Source organism: Python bivittatus, unplaced genomic scaffold, assembly GCF_059951505.1.
Source record: "Python bivittatus isolate LINGU-HERP-01145 unplaced genomic scaffold, Pbiv_v1 ctg000070_np1212, whole genome shotgun sequence".
Classification (NCBI taxonomy): Eukaryota; Metazoa; Chordata; class Lepidosauria; order Squamata; family Pythonidae; genus Python; species Python bivittatus.
The window spans coordinates 50,401,486-50,424,041 of NW_028277034.1; the positions used below are offsets into that span (position 1 = coordinate 50,401,486).

At 42.7% G+C, this 22,556-nt stretch overlaps 1 protein-coding gene across 2 annotated transcripts in view; it reads right to left on the reverse strand.

Annotated features, from left to right (window-relative positions):
- FRAS1 (Fraser extracellular matrix complex subunit 1) overlaps positions 1 to 22,556 on the reverse strand; it is a 312,542-nt gene that overhangs the window by 154,484 nt on the left and 135,502 nt on the right. For both annotated transcript variants that reach the window (XM_088133146.1, XM_088133147.1), the window contains exons 12-17: positions 21,033 to 21,176; positions 20,331 to 20,465; positions 6,613 to 6,756; positions 3,340 to 3,480; positions 1,211 to 1,351; positions 586 to 759 (exon numbers count right to left, since the gene is read on the reverse strand). In XM_088133146.1, the coding sequence (XP_087989272.1) occupies positions 586 to 759; positions 1,211 to 1,351; positions 3,340 to 3,480; positions 6,613 to 6,756; positions 20,331 to 20,465; positions 21,033 to 21,176 (879 nt within the window). The remainder of the gene's footprint in view (positions 1 to 585; positions 760 to 1,210; positions 1,352 to 3,339; positions 3,481 to 6,612; positions 6,757 to 20,330; positions 20,466 to 21,032; positions 21,177 to 22,556) is intronic.

Here is a 22,556-nt window from a genome sequence, read left to right on the forward strand (position 1 = left end):
TGTACAGCTGCTGTGATGGGCAACCTTATGATCCTGGAGAAAGATGCGGCTGCTTTAAAGAGTGGGAGATAATGGCTTTGGTTGCACCCCTGTATGTAGCAACTCCTTGGAACCAAAACCTCAGTGTTGTACAGCCATAGTCTGCACTGAAAACCCTACAGAATATTTTGTCCTTATAGGAATGTATTGAATAGTTGTAGCTGGGGAGGGGGGATGTTTCTCCCCACCCACCTAGTCATACGTTCTGCATATCAGAAGAGCAACCTACAAGCCACCTCTAGCTGTCAGCAGCCCTCAGACCACCTCAGTCAAACATGGGTAGGGCCAAGAACATACTTATGTTCTGAGGCTTTAGGTGATCTTCCTTCTGGCACCAAAAAGTCTAAAATTTGATCTAAATCAACTACAAAACCATCATTTTTCTTCACAGTAGGTGGCCTTAAAACATGCAGAGCAAATCTGGAGTGCTTGGGGGATTCAATCTTAGCCAATTCTCTATGTTAAATGACTCGATCTGCACCCTTCACACAGTCTGGATTTCTATTTTTCATTATTAGCTTGGGAGAGATCAGATCCTTCGCCCACCTTTGCAAATCCTGTCTTCGTTATTGTAGAACTGGGCTCTGCACTGAGGTAGACAGGTTCCGACGAACCTCTCCTCAAGGCTCATTTCTGGTTGCACGTTCTCCTCTGGGTTCATGCACTGTGTACAGTGTGAATGTTCTGGGCCAATACATGCCCTGCAAGATGAATGGCAACCTGCAGAAGAATCAGACTGTGAAATCCATCTTAAAGGAGGCTGTCTTTGTGGGAGAAAACTATGGATTCTCTTTTGGGAGACACCCTAGATCCACAATCCCCAACTTCAGTGTCTTCCATATATACTGAGTTCAACTTCCAGAATTCCTCAGTCAACACAGCCATTGCTAGGAATCCTGGGAATTGAAGTCTACACATCTGGAAGGTACTCAGATTGTATCTTCTCCAGTCAATAGAATGATGTCTGCAACTTTGTTTTCTTCCCCCTCCTTCCAGCATTATTGTCCTGACCCATCAACATTCTCAACATCACCCAACCATTTCTTTTTAGGGGGTGTCAGTGAACCCCATGAAAGGAAGTTAGTTCAATTCAACTCCAAAAGCAATGTATCTGAAAAAAGTCTCTAAAACTTTTCAGGAGTAACAAAAAACTTTCCAAAATCTGTGTTACCTTTACAGATGTTGTGGTGCTGATAAAAGCCCCCTCCACAAGCAAGAAGACACTGACCCTCGTAGAAGGCCTTGGGAAAGGAGCAGGAGGAGCACTGCGTAGGCAAAGGCCCTGTGCAGCTGGTGCAGGAACTATGGCAAACTGGGGGTGGGGAAAGAAAGGAAATGTAAATGGAACCATTCACAATTTGGATTTCTCCAAACTCATTCCAACAGTTGAGAATGACACCCACCACACCTTGGAATGAAAACATATGAAATTCCTTCCTTTGGTTCAAGTTCTCCAGTTCCAACATAGCAATATTCACGTGGTGGTGACGGTAGTGGTTAAAATCGGCAAGGTGGACTGAATGTTGCAATGCAAGCCCACCTCTTTTGTACATGCATGTCACACCATCAAAAGGGGAAGAGCTTCCTTCGCATCACTCCATCTGCCACCTGGCCAATTTTGACACACACATACACAGTCCTGTAACACCCTGAAGCAGGAAGCTGCAATTTGCTTTCTTTCTTTAGACGTTCTGTCTCCTTGTCCTGAAAATCACCCCAGAATCCTGTTTGCTTTCTCTTGCCTCTTTCTGTACTAATCTGAGCTAATTTTTCATATCATAACCCTGCCTAAAGTAAATATTTTTTGGGCTCAGAGGCATCCATGGGGGACAGGTGTTTGTAGAATGATAAAAGCAGCACTGCTCCTTTTACCACAAGCTCCATCCTTTTCGTATGGGTGTTGTGATGCCACGCTCACATAAAAAGGGGCAGAGCTTGTGATGAGACAGTGCAACGCAGCTTTTGTCACTGTGAGAAATATATCGGCTCCTGCAGAAACCTCTTCCTGGCTCAATACCTGCACCTGGTTCTATGAAACCAGATCACAAAAAAGCCATAAGACCCCTATTTAGGGATGGGTCCTTGTTCAGTTCATCAATATTCCAGAAAGACTACAAAAGCTGATTTAAGCAAAAGATCTATTTGTCATGCAAAACAGCAACACTAGACAGCAAACAGGTTTGTTTTTAAATAAGGTTTTCTACTGCCTGACCATTTAGTACCAATGCTGATTTCAATGAGACTAAAAGCATCTATGATGTAAAGTTTTTACAAAACAAAGCATGAAGCCATTACCTGTACGCACACATATGCTCACATATACATATGGTGCATACATACACACATAGTATACATAAAGACTGATTATGTGCCATCAAATCAGTGTGGACTCTTAGCAGCCACACAGCTTTTCTCCAGGACAATCAGTCCCCAGCCTGGTACTTCAGATCTTCCAACAGTACACCCACTACTGCTGTAACTGAGTCCATCCACCTTGCTGCTGGTTGTCTTCTTCTCCTCTTTCCCAGCCTTTGAGTCTTCTCCAGAGAGCTAGGTCTTTGCATAATGTGTCTGAAGCAGGATAATTTGAACCTGGTCATGTATGCCTTGAGCGAGAACTCTGGGTTGATTTGTTTGATGATCTATTTGTTGTCCATGGTATTCTCAGATATAGATAATCAACATTGCTTATTGCTCCAAATTACCTTTTAAGATTCTCCACCAAGTTTTTGAGCCAAGTAGGTGGATGGTTCTGTGAATTGGTTGAGAAATTGGGTGAAATTTCTCTGAGTTTCTCCTGGAAAAAGAGAACTTCTCTAAGAATGTCTGAAGGATTAGGGCTGCTTCTTAACCATGACAGTAATACTGTTACTGCAAAACGGTCTAAGGGAAGGCATGACGCCTTGTTGATGTATTGAAAACCCGGGAGGCTACAGACTGTTGAAGGAATTATTCTGCAAAGGAAGACAACACCTATATACACACACAACCCTTAGCTGCCTCATAAATACATAGCACCACACTCCATCTGTATTTCAATGAAATGCACTTGTCAAAATATGTTCCTGAAGGAAGTTCAGGAGGAGGAATTATTTGCCTGGTGTTAAGACAAAGAGCACTTGAGGCTGGATACTGATGGACTGTGTGTATGTGTGGGTGGGTAAGAATACGCAAGTGTGTGATCCACAACCAGAAGTTGCCTGGGGAGCTGGGACTACTAGGAGCTGTAGTTGAGCAATAACCGGAGGACCACAAGTTCAGCGCTCCAACATACTTACAAAGAATTCCCAGGCATCTTACCTCTGCATTTGTGAGAACTATCTGCGTAGTAGCCACGAGGACATTCTGACACGCAGTTCCCATCACGCAGAACTCGGCCTGAAGCACAGGCCAAACATCTCAGCTGGTCGGGGTAACATACTTCACAACCTTCAGGGCAAGCTAGCAAAGAGGAGAATCCAATTAGGGGGTTGTGTTTATCAAGAGAGAGAGGGAGAAAGGTCTAGGCTCCAAGGCGGGGGGTGGGGGGCAGAGGAGGAAACAAGCTACAAAACGTGTGCTGCAATGCAGTGGTGCAAATATCATTCCTTGCAGTTGCTGAGCAAGTATAAGGGCGGGGCTTAGATCATGATGTCGCAATGCACATTTTGGCATCATCATGATGAGGAACGTGGGCAGGAGCAATGGATTTATTGTTGAACTACTGCAGGAAACTTAAATTTGAATCGTTTTCAAAAGGGGCCAAGGCATCCACTCCACCACATTTGGCAGCCTCCTCTCCCAGCTAAACAGCTGTAAAAAAAAGGAGGGAAGATGTGTAGAGCAAGGGAAGACATGCGAGATACCAGATTTCCTCTCCTACTGCTCTGGAATCTGAGCCTGGAATCCTCTTCCCCACAGCACCTTATCCTCAGCTATAGTTCCTCCCTGCCCACTCCTCTGAGTTTTATCAAGTGCTGGAGAAAAATAGCTGCTGGAAGGCAGGATCAGACAGAAGAGTTTTCCCACTTCAGATTAGACCCATACGAATGCACACCAGCTTTAGAGGTTAACTGACTTGGATGGTGGAAAACTGATTTATTTAACAGCACCATTTCCATGGAGCTATACAGGTAGTCCTCGTTTACTAACTAATTTGTTTAGTGACCACCCGCAGTTATGACGGTGATAAAAAAGTAACTTTGCAATCAGTCCTTGCACTGATGACCTTCGCAGGTCTGTAAAGCAAAGGAAACCTGAAGGAAGATTGTCAGCAGGTTTACTTAGCAACCACTTCACTTAATGACCAAGTTGCCAGTCCCAATTGTGGTCGCTAAATGAGGACTACCTCTATAGGTAGTCCTCATTTAAGAATGAGTTCCATTCCCAAGGTCTGTCCTTAAGTTGAATTTGTATGTAAGCCAGAATAGTTTTATTGCATAATGCTGTATAAGTAGTATTGTGTAATTAACTCGAACCATCGTGTATTTAACTCAAATTTTGCTAGAGTAGGCTTTGTTCTTAACTATGGGTCATCTGTAACCTGGGAGTTCTTATCCTGGGGACTACCTGTATATGCAAAGGGGGCCTTCTGTAGAGGGGAGGCAATATTTTGTTTGTTTTTGCAGCCAAGGAAGGGCCATGGTTTTAAAATTTAAAATACACAGTTCATTGTTGTACATGACCTCACGAAATGAACCAAACCAAGATATTTTGGAGTGGGAGTGGGAAATAAGAGACAAAATGGGTGTTCTATGGCTTCTAAGATATTTAAGGCATTCATTGTATCCCTGGTCCTTAAAGAGGTACCAGAAATCACCCATAAGTTTTGGGTGGGGGGCATAAAACATCTATTAAGCGCAACTAGGGACATCTGGAGGGGATTAAAAAATCAAAATAATGGCTGCAAAGCTCTGATTTCTTTTTATGTGCCTTGCAAATTCTTAACAATATTTCATTTATTTTTACTGTATTTTTACAACTGCTGCGGTCAGGCACCATTTCAACCCTCAAGAAATGTAAAAAAATGCTCAGAACAGCCCCTTTAGGGAGGCATACAAATGTAAGAGGACAGCCTTACATCTGAAGCAGCATTCTTGCTGGGCTCCTTACAGATAAGCTAAGGAATATAAGGGCAGGGATGTCTGTGGGGGGAATGGGGGGGAGGTGTCAAAAAAATCAAGATGGCAGCCATGGCCCCCAATCAAACTCGACTCCTTTTTTTTATATTTGTGTTGTATGTGCAACACACACACACAAAGGGGTAGGGTTTCAACTGTGCAATCATAACCACCACCTTGGTTTTTTTGGGGGAAAAAACACTACATCAATGTTTCTCAACCTATGGCAACTTTAAGACGTGTGGATGTCTTAAACTCCCAGAATTCCCCAGCCAGCCATGCTTGGTTACTTTGGGCAACAGAAGGCTAATGCAAAACTTGTTCTCACCTCACCTGTGTCAGTCTTATGTGGCAGTGCGGCGTACAGGTTAAAGTGCTGGATTTGGGTCAAATTTCCTCTCAACCAGGGAAAGTCCATGGAAAGTCACTCATTTGTATTTACACTTTCTGTCTGTTTGCACAACCTCCATCTCAGAGTTGTTGAGAAAAGTTAGAGAAGAAAATTCAAAGTATGGAAACTTGAGTTTCTAGACCAGTGTTTCTCAGCCTTGGCAACTTTAAGACGTGTGGACTTCAACTCTCAGAATTCCCCAGCCAGCATGCTGGCTGGGGAATTCTGGGAGTTGAAGTCCGCACCTCTTAAAGCTGCTAAGGTTAAGAAACTCTGCACTACACTGATGCCCCTGTGTAAGGAATTAGATCTCTCTACTACAACACATGTTCACTGAATCCCTACTAAACACCTGAAACAGAGCTCTGGAGCCCAAACCTGACCTTCACTAGCCCAAGAGGGCACACTTTAGTCTCCTCCTTTGTTGTTGCCTTTTAACAAAATTTGGTATTAGCAGCAATCTTGGCCTACACTGCTGAAGTAGCCCACAAGTAGAAATGGGCTGCGGATAAAGTCTGCATTTTCCATTACTAAGCCCCACTGGGAAGCCTGCAAAAAATTTCATTTATCTTTTCATTACTGCTCAGTATGAGGGTAAACCTCCAGGGGTTTGGTCTCTATTAAAACCCACCAAGAGGGCTTGGAAAAGGAGTGGTGTTTAGCACCAAATATTTATGCTGACAGGCGTGGTGCTCTTCTGCTGATAAACCCACCTTTAACTCTAGATAATGTTGTGTTTACTGTCTGGTTAAACAAAGCTTTCCCCGAGAAAAGTGTCTATGAAGTTAAAGGAGTGCCTTATCCTGGGGCAAGGGGAAAATGGGAGCATTTGTTGTGAAGGCAATGGAGGTACTATGAAAAACCCTTCAAGAAAGGGTGGTTTCATATGTTGCGCGCTCTCGCTTTCTCTCTTACACAGACACACATGTGCACACACACTCTCAACAGCAATACAGGCTGGGGGAAAGCCTCCACACCCACAATTATTATCCTGATATGGGGGAAACAGCCGCATGGCTCTCAACAGCTGGTCCTTGCTAAAAGGTGAAATAAAGTCACAGCGCACAGAGGTGTGGCTCTTACCTCTGCAAACTCCATCCCTAACGTAGAACCGCTCCCCGCAATTAGCCACGCACGTGCCTTCCAGTAACACGAGAGACGGGTCTCTGCACGTGGAACAGTTGTTTGCGGTCAGACCCCGGCACGTAGCACAGGAATGGTGGCAAGCTGGAGGCAAGGGAAAACATTTCCAAGTCAATTAAAGCATCTCATTTACTGTACTCAGCAGGCATCAATTGTTCTTAAAACTCAAACAAGACCACCTAGCTAGATGAAGGGGGAGAGGAGAGAAAAACAAGGAGAAGAGAGCTTCAGATTTTGAAATGAAGTGACTCTGAATATTACAAACAGCTTCTCCAGACCAACTCCAGAAACCTGTGCCATCCATGGACTTCTCCTGATTCACTCATGGTCAACCAATGTTCAAGACCCCTGGTGGACAGTCATTATCCCAAGAGCACAATCTTTTTATCTTTTGTCCCCACGTATAGCACAAGCATTGTGCATTTTAAACCAATGCCTTCTTTATTAAGACATACTGAACGCCACTGATTTTTAAAACAGGTTTAAAGTCCACAAAAGGTCAGTTAGCTAAAATCAATCCTTTGGCACTCAGGCACACGAGAAATTAAGAGTGACTCTGAATATACCAAAGGGCCAATGGATAGTTTTGTGTTTCCTGGAAAGGCTATATCTCATGCTGAACGTCACTCAAAGAAATAAAGCAGGAGTACAGATTGCAGGCCATATTTAGAAAGCAGTGGGGGAGTTGTGCAGAACAAGGAAATTTTATTTATGGCACTTGTAATGATTGTGGCATGTTAAGTCCTGTGCTGCCAGAATTTATATCAGAGCTTTTTTTAGCTATTATTTTTTTAAAAAATAATTATACCCATGTTCATCCCGATGTTCTAAACAGTTTTTTTTTTTTAAATTCCTCAACAAGGCACGTATCTGCTTGCCAGAGAGCCAAGATTTCATCCTGACTTGGGTGTGGGGGTGTGGGATATACCCACCAATATAAATCCATCGTGGGAGGGAAATCCTAAATTTGTAATTTATAACCAGGATCAGTAATTTAGTGGTTTACCTTCTGGCTCCAATACAATAAATTGTGAAAGCAGGGTCAAAGTGGAACATCACTCCATTGCGATCCTGCAAAGCTTATTATTTTATAGTCTGGGGGCTCAACTATGGCTGTTTTATTCAAGCTAAGCAGATTTCAGCCTAGGCAGTGGCTGAACGAGAGGCCCCGAGGGTGATCTTTACACAAGTTGCCCAAAGGAGAAAAAGATATTAAGATCAGCCAGAGAAGAATCATCAAATGTCTCTGATGAAAAACTTCAACACTTTGGAAGCAGAATTATTAGCAGAAATGATGATTAGCCAGGATTGCAACTAAGACAGCTACCAAACACCTGTTTCATCTTGGTTTGATTTTTTTTAGTCTGTTTATTTTACAGAAAGAAATACAAAAAAGGGAGAAAAAGGAAAATATATGAACCCCCCCAAAAAACCCAGTAACAAACTTAATTAAAAACAAACAAACCCAGCAAAAAGGGGGGAACTGACTATTTACAGTCTAAAAAACACATCCATCAAATGTCAAACAAGTTTCTAAACCTATATTAAAGAACATAAATGATAATTCTTTAATGTTACAAATGCTTGCACCCAGACTCACAAATGGATGATCAGATCAGCTTGGAAAGCTGATAGCACTGAGTGGAGTGTCATTGGCCCCTGTGCTGTCCCCTTTCTTTTTTTTTTAAATTAAGGTCCTGGATTAAGGATGAAGGGCTGGAGGTGATGGTTATCAAAGTTGAGATGCACAAATTTGGGAGGGGCGGCTAACCCTTTTGAAGAGAAAGAGAAATCTCAGAAAGATCTAGACAGGCTTGAAGAAAGGCCAAAATGAACACTAACAGGGAGAAACTCAAAGTCCTGCATTTGGAGAGAGAAATAAATGAAAGGCACACGTATAGGATGGGGGAGATTTGGCTTGGCAGTAGTGGATGTGTAAGATGTTGTAGTGAATCACAAGTTGAAGACAAACCAACAGTATGATGCAACTGTCCAAAAGGCAAATGTTATTTTAGGATGCATTAAGCGAAGCACAGAGTTCAGACTATGGAAAATAATTGTTCCTCCCCAATAATTGGTCATGGCCTGCTTGTCCACTTCTGGGCACCAGAACAAGGACATCAGCAAAAGTTCAGAGAAGGGCTTCCAAGATCATGAAGGGTCTGGAAACCAAGTCTTATTAGGAACAGTTAAAGGAACTGGGTGGGTTTAGCCTGCAGAAAAAAAAGAATGGAAGTATGACAGAAACCTTCAGATATGCAGTAGACTGCAGTACGCCTGTTGCCATGCTTGCCCTGTGGGACAGCCTCTCCCCAGAGATCAGGATGGCCCCAAACCTGTTGGCCATTCATAAAGTGTTAAAGACCTGGATGTTCCCACAGGCATTCAGGCCAACAGGTTAAGTGAGCCCCTTGGCTGGTTGTGTAGTTACAGTCTCAAATTCAATTCATGCTGGCTGGGGAATTCTGGGAGTTGAAGTCCACACATCTTAAAGTTGCCAAGGTTGAAAAACACTGCTCTATAGTGCTGGCTCACACATTGATCATCGACTCTTGCCTTTGTGGGTTTTTACTGACTAAAATCCAGTGACTTGTTTTTGCTTTATGGTGGATCCGTTTTATTGAATACCACCCAGGAATATCTGGATATAAAGTTAGTCAGAAATATTTTAAAAAATAAAAGAATAAATTCCATCCTTCCAGTGACACCTTTCCTGCCTAGGGATTATGAGAGCTACAATCCTAATGTTTCTGAATGGCAGCATATCAGGGAAGGTTGATGCTGGCCACAGTGTCTGCAGATTCTGGGGGTGGATTTTTATTTCTTTTCACTTGCATGCCAAGGTAATGGTTTACTAGCACCCTTTTGTGAACTGCAATCGGCGGTTCTACCATTATCAAATCAGCAGGGAACAACTGCTGTTGTGTTACAGCACGCTAGAAGTTTAATTCTCAAGAACAAAAGGGACAAGGGATATGCTCCACACCCATTATTAAACTCAATGGGGATCTTATGTGTGAGAGTGGGTTCATTTTCAGGGAGGAGGAAAGTGTTTAAATCTTCAGGGAAAAAAATAAGGGCAACAAGGCATGGACGCTGCAATTAGAGACCAAGCCTACCCAGATTGCTGTGTTTCTCATTTTCCTTTTGATGGAAGGCTTTTAAATGCAGAGAGGTGAATCGCTGAACAGGCTTCCTTGTCTTGGATGACAAGCACAGCGTGCTTAAGGATCATCTGGAGTAGAGGGAAGAGGGAATGGCCTTGAAGGACAGAAGAACTGCTACCAAGGCAATGGTCAGATAAGAGGGGCCTGAGCCCAGGCCAAGAAAATAACATGAGAAAACATCTCAGGCAAGCCCCTCCCTACTTCATAAAAAGATTAAGTTAGGGAAGGGGGAAGCACATTCAGACTTGCAAGATTCTGTTACTCTAGCTGTTCCAGTAAAAGTAGTCCTGACCTATATAGCATTGGTTTCTTAGTCTGGTCTACCTTCTACAGCTGACATCCGGTTCCAAGAGAAAATGACTCTCTGAGGAAGCATAAAATGCCCTCGAGGCCATGATGGTGTTGTTCAACTTAAAACCATCTTGTCAAGCAGAATCCAATGACTAGTTTTACTGCAGAGATACAAGCAACTAGGTTCCTTGATTGAAGCTAGGGAGAGATGCTTTCATTCATTGAAGACATAGACCACTGGGGTTAATCCCTCAACCCATGCCCCACTGGGGGCTGAAACAAGCCATGGGGGGGCACTGAATCCAAAGTGGGTCAGGCCAGCCTTTTCTTCTTTATCTGCAACTCCTCCCCCGCTCATCTCACCCTTTCAATCTGAAGTTAGGGCAGGGTTTGCAAATGACACTCATGTTTCCAGTTTTTGCCTCCTTTGCCAGAAAAAAGTGAACTTCTGCATATCATCTTACTTTACATACCGGCCTTCTCAAACAGCCTCAGTGGTTTTAGATATAGATGTTCTGCTACCCTTCTCCATTGCTAGAATTTGAATCAGTCTTCCCTATAAAAGCACTATTAAAATAAAATCTCTCCCTTCCCTCGGGCTAAACTAATTAAAGCCCAAAGCCTGGTCACCCGATCTGGTCCAGATGAAAAACTACTGCAGTGTTTCAAAGGCAGATTTCTGGGAACTGAGCTTTTGATGTTGTCGCAGATGAAACAAGTGAGATGATGTGGTAGACCGCAATGGGAATGGCACAGGACAGGGAGGGAGATGTAGAAGTGCTTTCTGGGATGAACGGATGCTTCCTGGGAAACAGAGCTCTGGGACTTTCTGCAAGTTATTCTGTAAAGAACAGAAGAGCAATGGAGACTCTCAGGGTCCCATATATGGCCTGCTTAAATGCCAACACTGAGTGATTGATTTACAGGGCTTCCAATGTGCTCAATCCACAAGACTCTGGGTGAGATACCCAAACAAATAAAAATGAATGAAATTGTAAAAAAAAAAATTCTAAAATATAATATGAAAAATCATTAAAACAATTGTAAAAATAGATATGACCCAGAACACTCTAGGGCCCAAATCGTTTCAAAGATCTGACTACAAGGCAAACAGGGAGATGTTCCATTAAACAAGGGCCTATCGAGAAGGCCTATATCTCGGCCCAAGGCCCCTTAACCTCTCATGGGTGGGGTGGGGAGGGGAATCCAGAGCAGACCCTCAATGGTCAAACTGGACAGGAAGGCAGACCCTCAAGAGTCAAATGGGACAGAAAGAATTATGCTCGGAAAGGTGTTTCCCACATTAAGCAGGCGTCAGGTGCTAAGAAAACATCCAGGGAAACAGCATTATCCTGATGCAGCATCAGTCCATCACCCCAAAGATCAAACTAGGTGCTTTCATGTTTTCATGATGTTGCTTCACTTTGTGAAATAGCTACATCACTTGTAGTAATATTTAAACAGACCTGTATTTTGCTGCAAAGCCAATCTTAGCTTCCTCTCCAGAAATAGCAGGATCACACACATATCTGCCCACTCCTCTTGGGGCAAATATAATGCCAGCAACTGTTCAACTCCTTCCTGAGCCCCCATAAGGTGATCTCTCATTACCTCCTTTTAAGCAACCATTTAAAATTCCTCAGAGGAATGGGGCTTCTCCTTTTACTCTCCACATGCAGTGCCATAGCATAATGGAAGAACGAAAAGAAGCAGAGAAATTATGGTGACTCAGACAAGTGGGCTATCTTTGGCTGAGGCCTTCACTGAAGGGATGTCAGCATTCCCAGGTAAACCAGACAGGAAATACGATTAGATGAGCTAATTCTACTTTACTGTAAGGCTACATTAACAGAATCTTGCAATAAGAGAGAATATCTGTAGCTCAGGGTTGAACTGTGGAGTCTTTCGGGTTCTCTGAGCTTGGCTGTTTTCTTGCAAACATTTCATTACCCAGCTAGGTAACACTGAAGTTAGCACTGAAGATGTTACCTAGCCAGGTAACAAAACATTTGCAAGAAAACAACCAAGCTCAGAGAACCCCAAGGACTCCACAGAATCTTGAAACCCTGAAAGTACAGATCTCCCACCCTCCCTATTTACCGCCTGAGTCTTTTTCTGGCCGTTACTCTGTTGCAGACTCCTTTCTCTTTTATCTGATCATACCTTACATGGCATCTCTTCCCCCCATCTTCCAAGATCACCCTCACATTCCATAACAAAAGGACACAATTTCTTTCAGATTGAAGAAAGGATTTGTCTTGAAAGAAGAATGGGAAATCTTAAGGCATGTCCTTGCATGGAGTCTTACATCCACTTGCCTTAATCTAGCACCTTCCAAAAATATGAGACAAGAACATCCATTATTCATAACCAGCATGGCTATGATGCAATGTCCCCATTTCAGCCTTTACCCTTTATATTTGGCAAGACAGAGTTTCTTTCTTATTCTTGTTTATAAAAACTGCTCCAGCTTCATAAAACCCTGAGGCTATTTCTCTCAAACATAATGTTATGTCCCACCCAATGCTGAGCCAAGAAAGACTCCAGTACATCTCGCTAGAATGTCTGCTCCAGAGACTTGGAGCTGTTGAGAAGACATCTCTCCCTATTCTCCTTAGGCTAACTAATGCTCATATTGATCTACCTTCCCTAAAGGACTTTAATAGGGAAGAGAGGTCAGGCATTAATTGAATCAGCTCCTGTGAATTCAGGCTGGAGTTCACAAACTGGGTCTTGACCCACCAAGGGGAGTCCATGTAACTTGGGGGGGGGGTGTCATTTATATATTTTTAGGCTGACCGGTGTTGCAAGCTCAAAACTCACCCTCCCTTTGCCTGTGCAAAGTCTAGAGTGAGTCTGAGAGATGGTTAAACTTGTGGGTGTAGCCCTCTGTCAAAATTACCTGCTAATCACAGCAGTTTATTATTTTATAATATATAAAAATTATAGAAGTTTATTATCATCTAGTTATTATTAGTTTTATTCACGAGTGATCGCATACACTGATTTCTCTTTTTAAAAGTCAAAGCATTGCAAAGATTGAGAACCCATAAAATAAGGACACCCCAGAATTTCCTCTCCTGTTCTCTTGGTCTGGGACAGGATACAGCACTGAGGCCTCTGAGAGTCATGGTGTAGCCCCTCAAACCTTTTTTTCCAGAACTGAGCATTAAATTGTAATTTTTGAAATGACAGAAGCCTAAATTGAATATTTATATCCCACCTTTCTTTCAGAAACCCATTTTCCAATTTTAGCCCTTCAACAACCACCCTTGGGCTAAGAGATCTCACCCCAAAGTCAGCAGGGAGATTCCATGACTGAGGGGGGACTAGAACCAGGGTCTCCCCACTCCTCCACACTGGTGCTTGGACTGAGAGAGAGACCTTGGCCCAAAGTCACCCAGAGAGCTTCTATGGCTAAGGATGTCCTTGCTCCTCCGGCATCACCACTATACCACCCTGGTTCTTGTAGTGAGAGGGAAGGACTGGCCCAAAGTCACCCAGGATGCTCCTGTGGTTGAGAGTGGACTAAAATGTGGGCATCTCCAGTCCTAGTCCAGTACTCTTAACCACATAGCTAATCACACTAACTATATTTTGATAACTTTAAGCTAAGTTAAATCAAACTCAATTTTCATTGTGGCCCTGCCCTTCTTTGTTCTGCTCCCACCTGTTTGGGGATGGTGGCCTCATGCTGCAGAATGAATAAGTGCAACCCATGGTTTGAGAAAGGGTTTGCACCCTGGACTAGGAAACACACACCCATACCCCGTTTGTTAGAGCCTTGTTGAAGATGTGATTGCTCAGTTCTGAATTGTGAAGTTTTCTCTTTGTCTGAACCCCAACTACAAAGTCACCCATGGACTTCATGAACAATAATTGAGCAGTTAATGTTCCCTACAAATCTCCAATTTTCCTTTTTTAATTAATGTACAGTTCTTTAAAAGAAATATCTGTCAAGGAAGAAAGAACCATAGCAAACTGGTCTGCACAATGATCTTCATTTTAGAAGAAAGCTTGTGGGGACCACAGGAAGAGGTGGAGTCAAGGAGAGAAGAACAGCTTAAGGAACTCCATACTATAGCCTCAGGTCATGAAAAAAGAATCTCCTTTACAAGGAAACCTAACTGTAACTCAGAATTTTCCTTTTCCCCTTCTGTTTCTCAACCTGCCCACTCAATCCACCAGGCCTCATTGGTCCTTCAACTCTATCTGAAGTCTTCCTCAGTCTGAGCAGTAGGAACACTGGAGTCTATAATCCCCCATTCCACAAAGAACTTCAAGATGAAACTCCTGAACCAGACCAATATCCTTGGAAACATCCCTGCAGAAGCCCTTCTGCAATGTAACCACCATCTTAAACAAAAAACAAAAAAACTACAGCTATGAAAAATAGTACCCCAATGGAAGAACTATCTACGTCCAAGAAAACTGTCTATCATCCCCAAGTGCAAGGCATAAAGAAATTACCTTAAATTACAGGGAGACAGATGCTAGCTGAATTTTAGAAAAAAACTTGGAGCAGGAGTTCAACTGTAAGACCAATGTATCTACTCAAGTGGCAAGACAGCCATCCTTCTGGATTACCGCATAGAGTAGGGGACTGGATTCATTGGCCCCAATAGTTCCTTCTACTCTAAGATTCTACAGTTCTTGTAGCCAGCAGCACATATGATATAGCAGTAACACATGGGTAAGGTCCACCACAGCAGGAATCTTCTCCTGGTTCACTGGTTAATTAAACAACCCAAAAGAGCTTACAATTAGGCCCTGAGAGCCTCTTGGAGCAGAGGACAAAAGCAGGGCACCAAACATTATTGTTCTGATGTTATATTAGCTACTGACCATGTAGGAGGCACTACACAACCAGTTTTGTCCTTAGTAGGACTTCTTCAGGAGCAGGAATCCTCCATAGTTACAGAGACCATACATCTTTATTATAAAGAACAGTCTTTTATTTCAGAAAGCTGTTCTTTAGATTTATTTATTTATTCCCTTGGTTTTGCTCTTGAATTTTCCTTTGTAAGGCAAAGTTATAAACAATGTTTTAATCCTTACGAACCTCTTTCAGATTTGCCCCCTTTTCAGGTTTATCCTTTATTTTTTTCCAAGAAAATATGGTCACTGTATCCATAGTAGATGTCCTATGTTCAACCCTTCAACCATGGTTCAAATCTGGTCAAAGTTAATAGCTGATATAACACTCAAAGCTATATATACCCCGCCTTAAAGGGAGGTGGTCTTGAGGCCTCTAGCATGAGGTGCAGACCGATAAAAAAGTCACAGAACTCTCTAGTGTAAGAGCATATAGGAAAAGAAGGAAGGCGTACCTGTGTAGCTTTTATTATGGTACTGATGACAGATTCAGCCATTATTCTTCTAAAGCAGTGTTGTCCAAACTTGGCCACTTTAAGATGAGTGGACTTCAACTCCCAGAATCCCCCAGCCAGCATGGCTGGCTGGGGAATTCTGGGAGTTGAAGTCCACTCATCTTAAAGTGGCCAAGTTTGGACAACACTGTTCTAAAGGAAATCAACCAGATATATTCCAAGGCTGAACAGGAAGCTTATATAGCCTTTCTCGTAGAGCAGAGGTGTGCAACCTGAAGCCCAAATTACACGTGGCTCCTAAAAATTATTTTTGCAATCACTGGAGCCATCTCTGACTATAGCTGACAAATATTTATTTAATTTATTTATACATCACATTTATATTGGTGACAGTTTCCTGTTGTTAGCCAAAAAAAGCTAGTGTAAACCAAATTTCCCAGTCTTGACAACTTGTAGACGTGTGGTCTTCCAATCCCAGAATTCCCCAACCAATGCAGCCTTTGCAGAGAATTCTGGGAGTTGTCATCTGAGGTTGCCTAGATATGCTTAACAGTAGAAAACCAAGGAACAGCCTTCAAAAACAATTAGAGAAAGAAATTAAAACCCTGCCTCTAACCCAATGTTTCTCAACCTTAGCAATTCTAAGATAAGTGGACTTCAAATCCCAGAATTCCCCAAGTCTACTCATCTTAAAGTTGTCAAGGTTGAGAAACGCTGCTCTAACCATTTGGCCACATAACATAGCCCATCAAAATCCTCAGCTACCCATAATTTTTCCCAGTTCTATATCATTGGATAGATGGATAGATGGATAGATGACAGATGATAGAACAATTTTCTGTACTGTACTGTTATATCTTTTTAAAAGAATGTAAAAATAGATGACACAAATAGAAGAACTGGATACAGGCAGTGAAATATGGGCAGATAAACAACAAATCTGAAATATCATAAAACAAATATAATCCAATGCATCAATAGAAGCTTATGCCATATTTCTTACCCATTTTCTAATCAAAACCCACATGCTCTGTGGAACTTTAAGCTAGAAGTTCTTGGTTAACACAGTTAAAGTTGCTAAAAAAGATCATAGATAATAAACAATAAACTGAAGCAACACTGTAAATTATACATCAAATGAAGGCATGAACTCTAAAACCCACATCTCAGATGTGGCACAATTTGATGTATACAACTCTAGTCCAAGAATGGTTTCCAATCAGAATTAAATTCTATGTTGGATTTGTTTTTTTAAATACAAAGTTATTCTAGACTTTGAGGCATACTTCCACCATTTAGTTTGTCATTCTTCCAAAGAGGAAATCAGAGATTTTTTCCCCCAAAAAATCCTTAAGAATATTTCAGGATACAATGGAATTACAACTTTCAAATGTGCTCTGTTCTATAATAAATTATTTTCCAGTATTGTTCAGCGTTACCACTTTGCCAACTGCATAGGACAAAAAGATCCAACCCGCTCACTATGTTTTCAACATCTTTTGAAGGAATGTTAGTCATTTTAGCCATCAAGACAGGAGGCCATCCATAAAATGTTAAGGGCCGCTCTCAGCCATCAAAAAGTTGCCAGTAAAACAACTTGGGAGGGAAAAATGTTTCCTTGAAAAATATTCTAACTCAGGAGAAGGAAGAACACAGATGAAAATCTACGATAGAGTTCCAGCATTTAAGCACAGACTGGCATGAATTCTTGATGCTCGACAGGTTAACTGTAGCAATAATGGAATGATCCTTTCACTCATCTAAATTAAGTTGCTGAACTGAAAAGAGATAGGGCTCACCAGGAGCAGACTTTTGCTGAATGGATGGGAACTGAGTTTGGTTCCTGAAAATATATTACAGATAGTCCTCTCTTAACAACCACAATAAGGACTGGAAAATTAGTCGCTAAGCGAGGTGGTCATTAAGTGAGTCACCACATGACCAAACCTGATCTTACAAGCATTTTTACAACAGTTGTTAAGCGAATCCAGCTTCCCCAATGGACGTTTTTGCCAGAAGTTGCTTAACAACATGATTCACTTAATGACCATGTGATTCGCTTAACAACTGCAGTGATTCGTTTTATGACTGTCATAAAAAAGCTCTCAAATAGTGATCATGAGACCATGGGGGTGCAATGGTTTGCGATGGTTGTAAGTGTGAGTATAGGTTGTAAAGCACTTTTCTGAAGCTGTCATAACTTTGAACTGTCGTTAAGCGAACAGTCGTTAAGTGAGAACTACCTCTACTTAAGCTTCGGCCATACCCAGAGGAGGAAGGAAAGACAAAGTTGGTTTAAATGACTGCTTAGTGCAATTTTGATTTTGGTCATCTGATTTTTGCACTGTTATTATTTTAAGTGATTTCTTTGGATTTTTTTTCTAGCAGCAAGGTACAGGTATATTTTAACCAAAATAAAAGGAAATGGCAAAGTGGTAAATCACCACACTGTTCAGATAATCATATGGAAAGCAGGTTGCCTGTTCCCCTGCTGGGGGTGGTAGATGTCTCCTTGTTGGATAATAATTATTTCACAGAGTTGCAGCATGCCCTTCTTAAAAAGGGCATGAACGCTGGGGCAATGATCTTTCGTACTCAGGCAATGTCAAAGTATTGGGCTGTACTTAATGTTAGTTTGATCTGCTCCTTTGCTATTTGTGCCTTAAGTCACAGAGTAGAAGTAGGAGCAGGGAAAGGGGAACATATACATTACAAGCGCTTTCTGAAACTAAGCGCTTTGCCGATTGTTTTTCGTTGCTGTGCTGAAAAAGGCAGCCAAGTATAATTCAGCAAACTGTCGGAACTCCCCAGAGAAAAGATCAGAGAAAAATTCCCAGCAACTTTTTCCCACTGACATCCACGCATGCATATATGGAGGGAGAGAGCTGCAAAACCAGTAATAAAATGAAATCAGTAGCTGTTTTCCACTGCAGGGCAACTGGAAGGAGTCATCTGTTACCCTCCAAAGAGGACTAAGAAGAAAACGTAAAAGACAACAACTGAACCCAAAACAGATGGACTAAGTAAAGCCTCATCAAAGAGCCCTTCCTTTTAATACATGAGAACAGAACTATACATTTCCCCCCCTGTTCTTTTAGTTCAGTGCACAAGTGCCAAACTGGCATCCAGCCTCTGGTTTTGCATCCCGAAGGTTAATGCAAATTGCCAGCAGGAGTGGCCGACCGAGTCCTCGCTCTCATTTTCTAAGTGCTTCGGATTCTCGACTTTATGGTTTCAAAGGCAGGGAACGTTTCATAAAAGGGAAGCTTCCCAAATGAAAAGTGATTCCTGGAAGAGCTTGGCCAGCTTTGCTAGACAGCTGTCCTAAAGAAGCTAGCTCTGTGTGGGTCGAAACTTCCCAATCAGCCCATCCTTAATTGCCTCTATACCTGATTACAGTCTTTGAGGGGACTGATTAGGGTACAACGTGTAAAACCAATGGGAAGCCAGAGAAATATTCAGCACAGAATTGCAGAAGCCACAGGTACATGTAGGTCACCAGCTCTTTTACTTGGAACTTCACATTGCCAAAAGCAGAATTCGAGAGCCAGTTTGGTGCAGTGGTGAAGGCATCAGGCTGGAAACCGGGAGACTGTGAGATCTAGTCCCACCTTAGGCACAAAGCCAGCTGGGTGACCTTGGGCCAGTCCCTCTCTCTCTCAGCCCTAGGAATCTATGACTTTAGAGAAAAAAAGAACCCAGCAAAAACAGGCAGAAATCTACCCTTTCCCCCTTGCACACTATCACAACGTTGCAAACAGCATTAAGACGAAATGCTTGCTGCTATTTCAGGGAATGTGGCTCTCCTTTCCGTAACACCCTTCCACCTGTGATTTTCACGGCAAGCGCAACCATTTTAACAGGCTTGCGGCTGAAGCTGTTGAGTTTTATTTTTTGTAATGCAAGGTTATCAGGAACTGGAAAATTAAGGCTGCGTTCCTAATGCCTCCATGGGTGGTAAAACCCTCTGGATACAATGGAACTGGATTAGTACTTTCAGTAGTTAAGCACTTAGAAAATGAGAGAAAATGGTGAGTGAACTCATCAGAATGGACAAGCATGGAATAGGATCACGCTTGCTATTAAAATGAGCAAATCTGAACTTGAGCTGAGTTGGGCTTTCACTGTTTTCTGTCTCCCCTCCCTCTCTCACTGTGTCCAGGTCTGAACCCTGCTTCTGTACCTTCCCCCTCTCCCCTCCTACTCTCTTAGCCCTTGCCAAAAACCATTTGAAATTCCTGGAATGCCAGAAGCCACAAACGAAAATGAGTGATGTCTGTTCAAGCTTTTGCAAGCTTTTGCAAATTCAAGCCAAAAGAATTTGGGTTACCCCAGCAAAAGGCCACGGTGAGTCCACTGCTCAAATGTAGGAATCAGACCAAATCTAATCTTTTAGCAAGGCTGATAAAATGGCTGGTGCCAAACAAAATGATGAACAGTGGGATCTCTCACACCTACGCACCCACACTCTGTTTTTCTCGTGGCTGGTTTTTAATAGCACTAGATAGCTTCAAAATAATTCTGAAAATGCTAGCAGCCGACCTGATCCGTGCTTTCAAAGATTTCCTTCCTTTGATGGAAGCCAATTTAGTACTAGACAACTTGTTTCGCCTAAGAGAACTTGGAAGGTATAGGTGAGATAGGCTGGTGCTCTTAACCACTTCATAAGTGTCCGGCCAGATGCGGCGGGTCACAGGATCTTCAGAGCTGAGTATTGGGCTAAGAATTTAATAAGCAAGCACAGGGAGGTTTGCTTTATCTTTTCTTGCAATTTCATTCATTGTTATTCAACTTCTCCTTTACCTCATTTTTGTGTTCAGAGTTGGGTCATGTTCAGATTACCTAACACAGTTATTTCTCTCGGTCTTACCTGTGCACTGGAGAGGTCCCGGGAAAAACCCTTCACCGCATGATGTCACGCACTGGGCATCCTTCAAATGCAGCGAACCTTGGCACGAACTACATCCAAATTTACTAGTACAAGTAGAGCACATCTCTTTACAAGCTGCCCAAGGCAGGGAGAAAAAAAAAAGGAGTATATTGAAAAAAATTAAATTGGATTTGATTTCCTCTGAGCCAGATCTTTGGGATCCATGATACAGCTTTTCAGCTGCTGATCAGGGATCTCAAACATCCCCCAAGTATTAGCAACAGTGAAGAAAGATAATACATTCCTGACAACCCAAGTATACATTGAAGATAGATACAGTACACTGGTCTATGACTGCAATAAAGATTGATTTGATTTAACTGAAGTTAGATTATCAGTTATTGTTGCTATTCTATCAGGCTTTTATACGGGTTAATCTTGCTGATTATGGTGTTTATCTTAAGTGTTTTATTCTGGGCTTTACAGATTCTCTCTATATAATTTATTGTTCTGGACTGTTCTGGAGAACCCTGTCAGGGCAGAAGCAGAGTAATAAAATGGTATTTTAGAAAGACACAAATTTTCAGAACAGTTTTATCTACTTTCACGCTCAGAGGCAACAGGCATCTCCTGAAATCTCTCGGCACCACCTATAGAGCAAGAAGCTTCAACATCCCACAGCAAGCTGGAGGTTAATCTCACCTAAGCAAAGGCCAGCATCTGGATAGAAGCCAGGCCCACAGCTGTCAACACAGCGCCCGTTCTGTAGAAACTTGGTGGACTCTCGGCAGACATCACAATGATCAAAAGCCTGGGTGCAGGTCGAGCAATCAGAATGGCACTGACCTATCACAAACATGAGACAACTTTAATTGGGGTGCGGAAGTGCAGGATGGGCTTGCCTGCTCACGTACAAGGAAGCTCCTGCTGCATGGCAAGAAAACAAGCACGCTTCTTCTGCACCAGGTCAGAACCCCTTTGGAATTCCTCATGCTGATTTTCAATCAGCAGATTCAATGACAAGATTTGTTTAAGGATTTAATTTGCTCACATTTCAGGTGGTCCTCATTTAACGGCCACTTGTTCAGCAATTGTTCAAACTTATGACAGCACTGAACAAGTGGTAGGTGCGACCGGTCCTCCTACTTACGGCCGTTGCAGCATTCCCACAGTCACGTGATCGCCATTTGCGACTTTTCCTGCCAGCTTCTGACAAGCAAAGTCAAAGGGGAAGCCAGCAGGAAGCCACAAGTCACGGTCATGTGAGGTCTCACTTAACAATGGCAACTGGGACTGCCATTGCTAGGTGCAGTCACATAGTTTTTCGCCTTACAACCACGTCATTTAACGATGGAGTTTCCTCTCCCAATTAGCGTTGTTAAGCAAGGACTACCTGTACTCTCACAATGCACAGGTATATGCGGAGATTCTTGAGCATACCATCACTCAGAAGGGGCTGAGCACAAGCAGTTCATGTCCTAAGGAGGCCTTCCTGCTGGCAGAGTACCATGAAATCTAAACATGAGCTGAGGAGTTCCCAAATCAAGGTTACCTCTGCTAGAACACACCTGTAGCAGGCCCACCCATCTGATCTTCAGTTTCCAGGTGCAATCAACTGACTCACCACCTGGTAGAGTTACTGCAAGGCTTATTTATAGACACAATAAAGTAAAAGAGGTGAATTAAGACTCCTTCAAGTCAAGCTTGAGCTCTGGGATCCCCATGGACACGTCTCTTTAATTTTCTTGGCATTCATATGGAGGCAGTTTGCCTTTGTCTCTTCTGGGATCATTTTGCCTTCCCAATGTAGCCTACAGCCCCAGGGTTTCCCACTGGTCTCCCATCCAAGTCCTAACAAATCTGAACCTGCTTATCTTTTTTCAAGATCAGCCAAGGTTGTCTGGATGCTGCCACTTGCTTAAGTAAAACAATGTTTCAAGCTGCAATTATGCTGATGCTGCTTTATTATTTATTTGATTTTTATTCCTTTATTTTTGGTCGGCTCAAGGCAGCCTGTTGCTCCTGCCTTTTCTTTTCCCCACAACAACAACCCTGTGAGGTGGGCTGGGCTGAGAGAGAGAGCGCCTGGCCCAAAGTCCCCCAGCCGGCTTTCATGCCTAAGGGAGGACTAGAACTCACAGTCCCCTGGTTTCTAGCCCTGCACCTTAGCCACTACACCAAACTGGCTGGTTCTGTGCTTTGCAAGATGGGAGGGTGAGGGGCCAG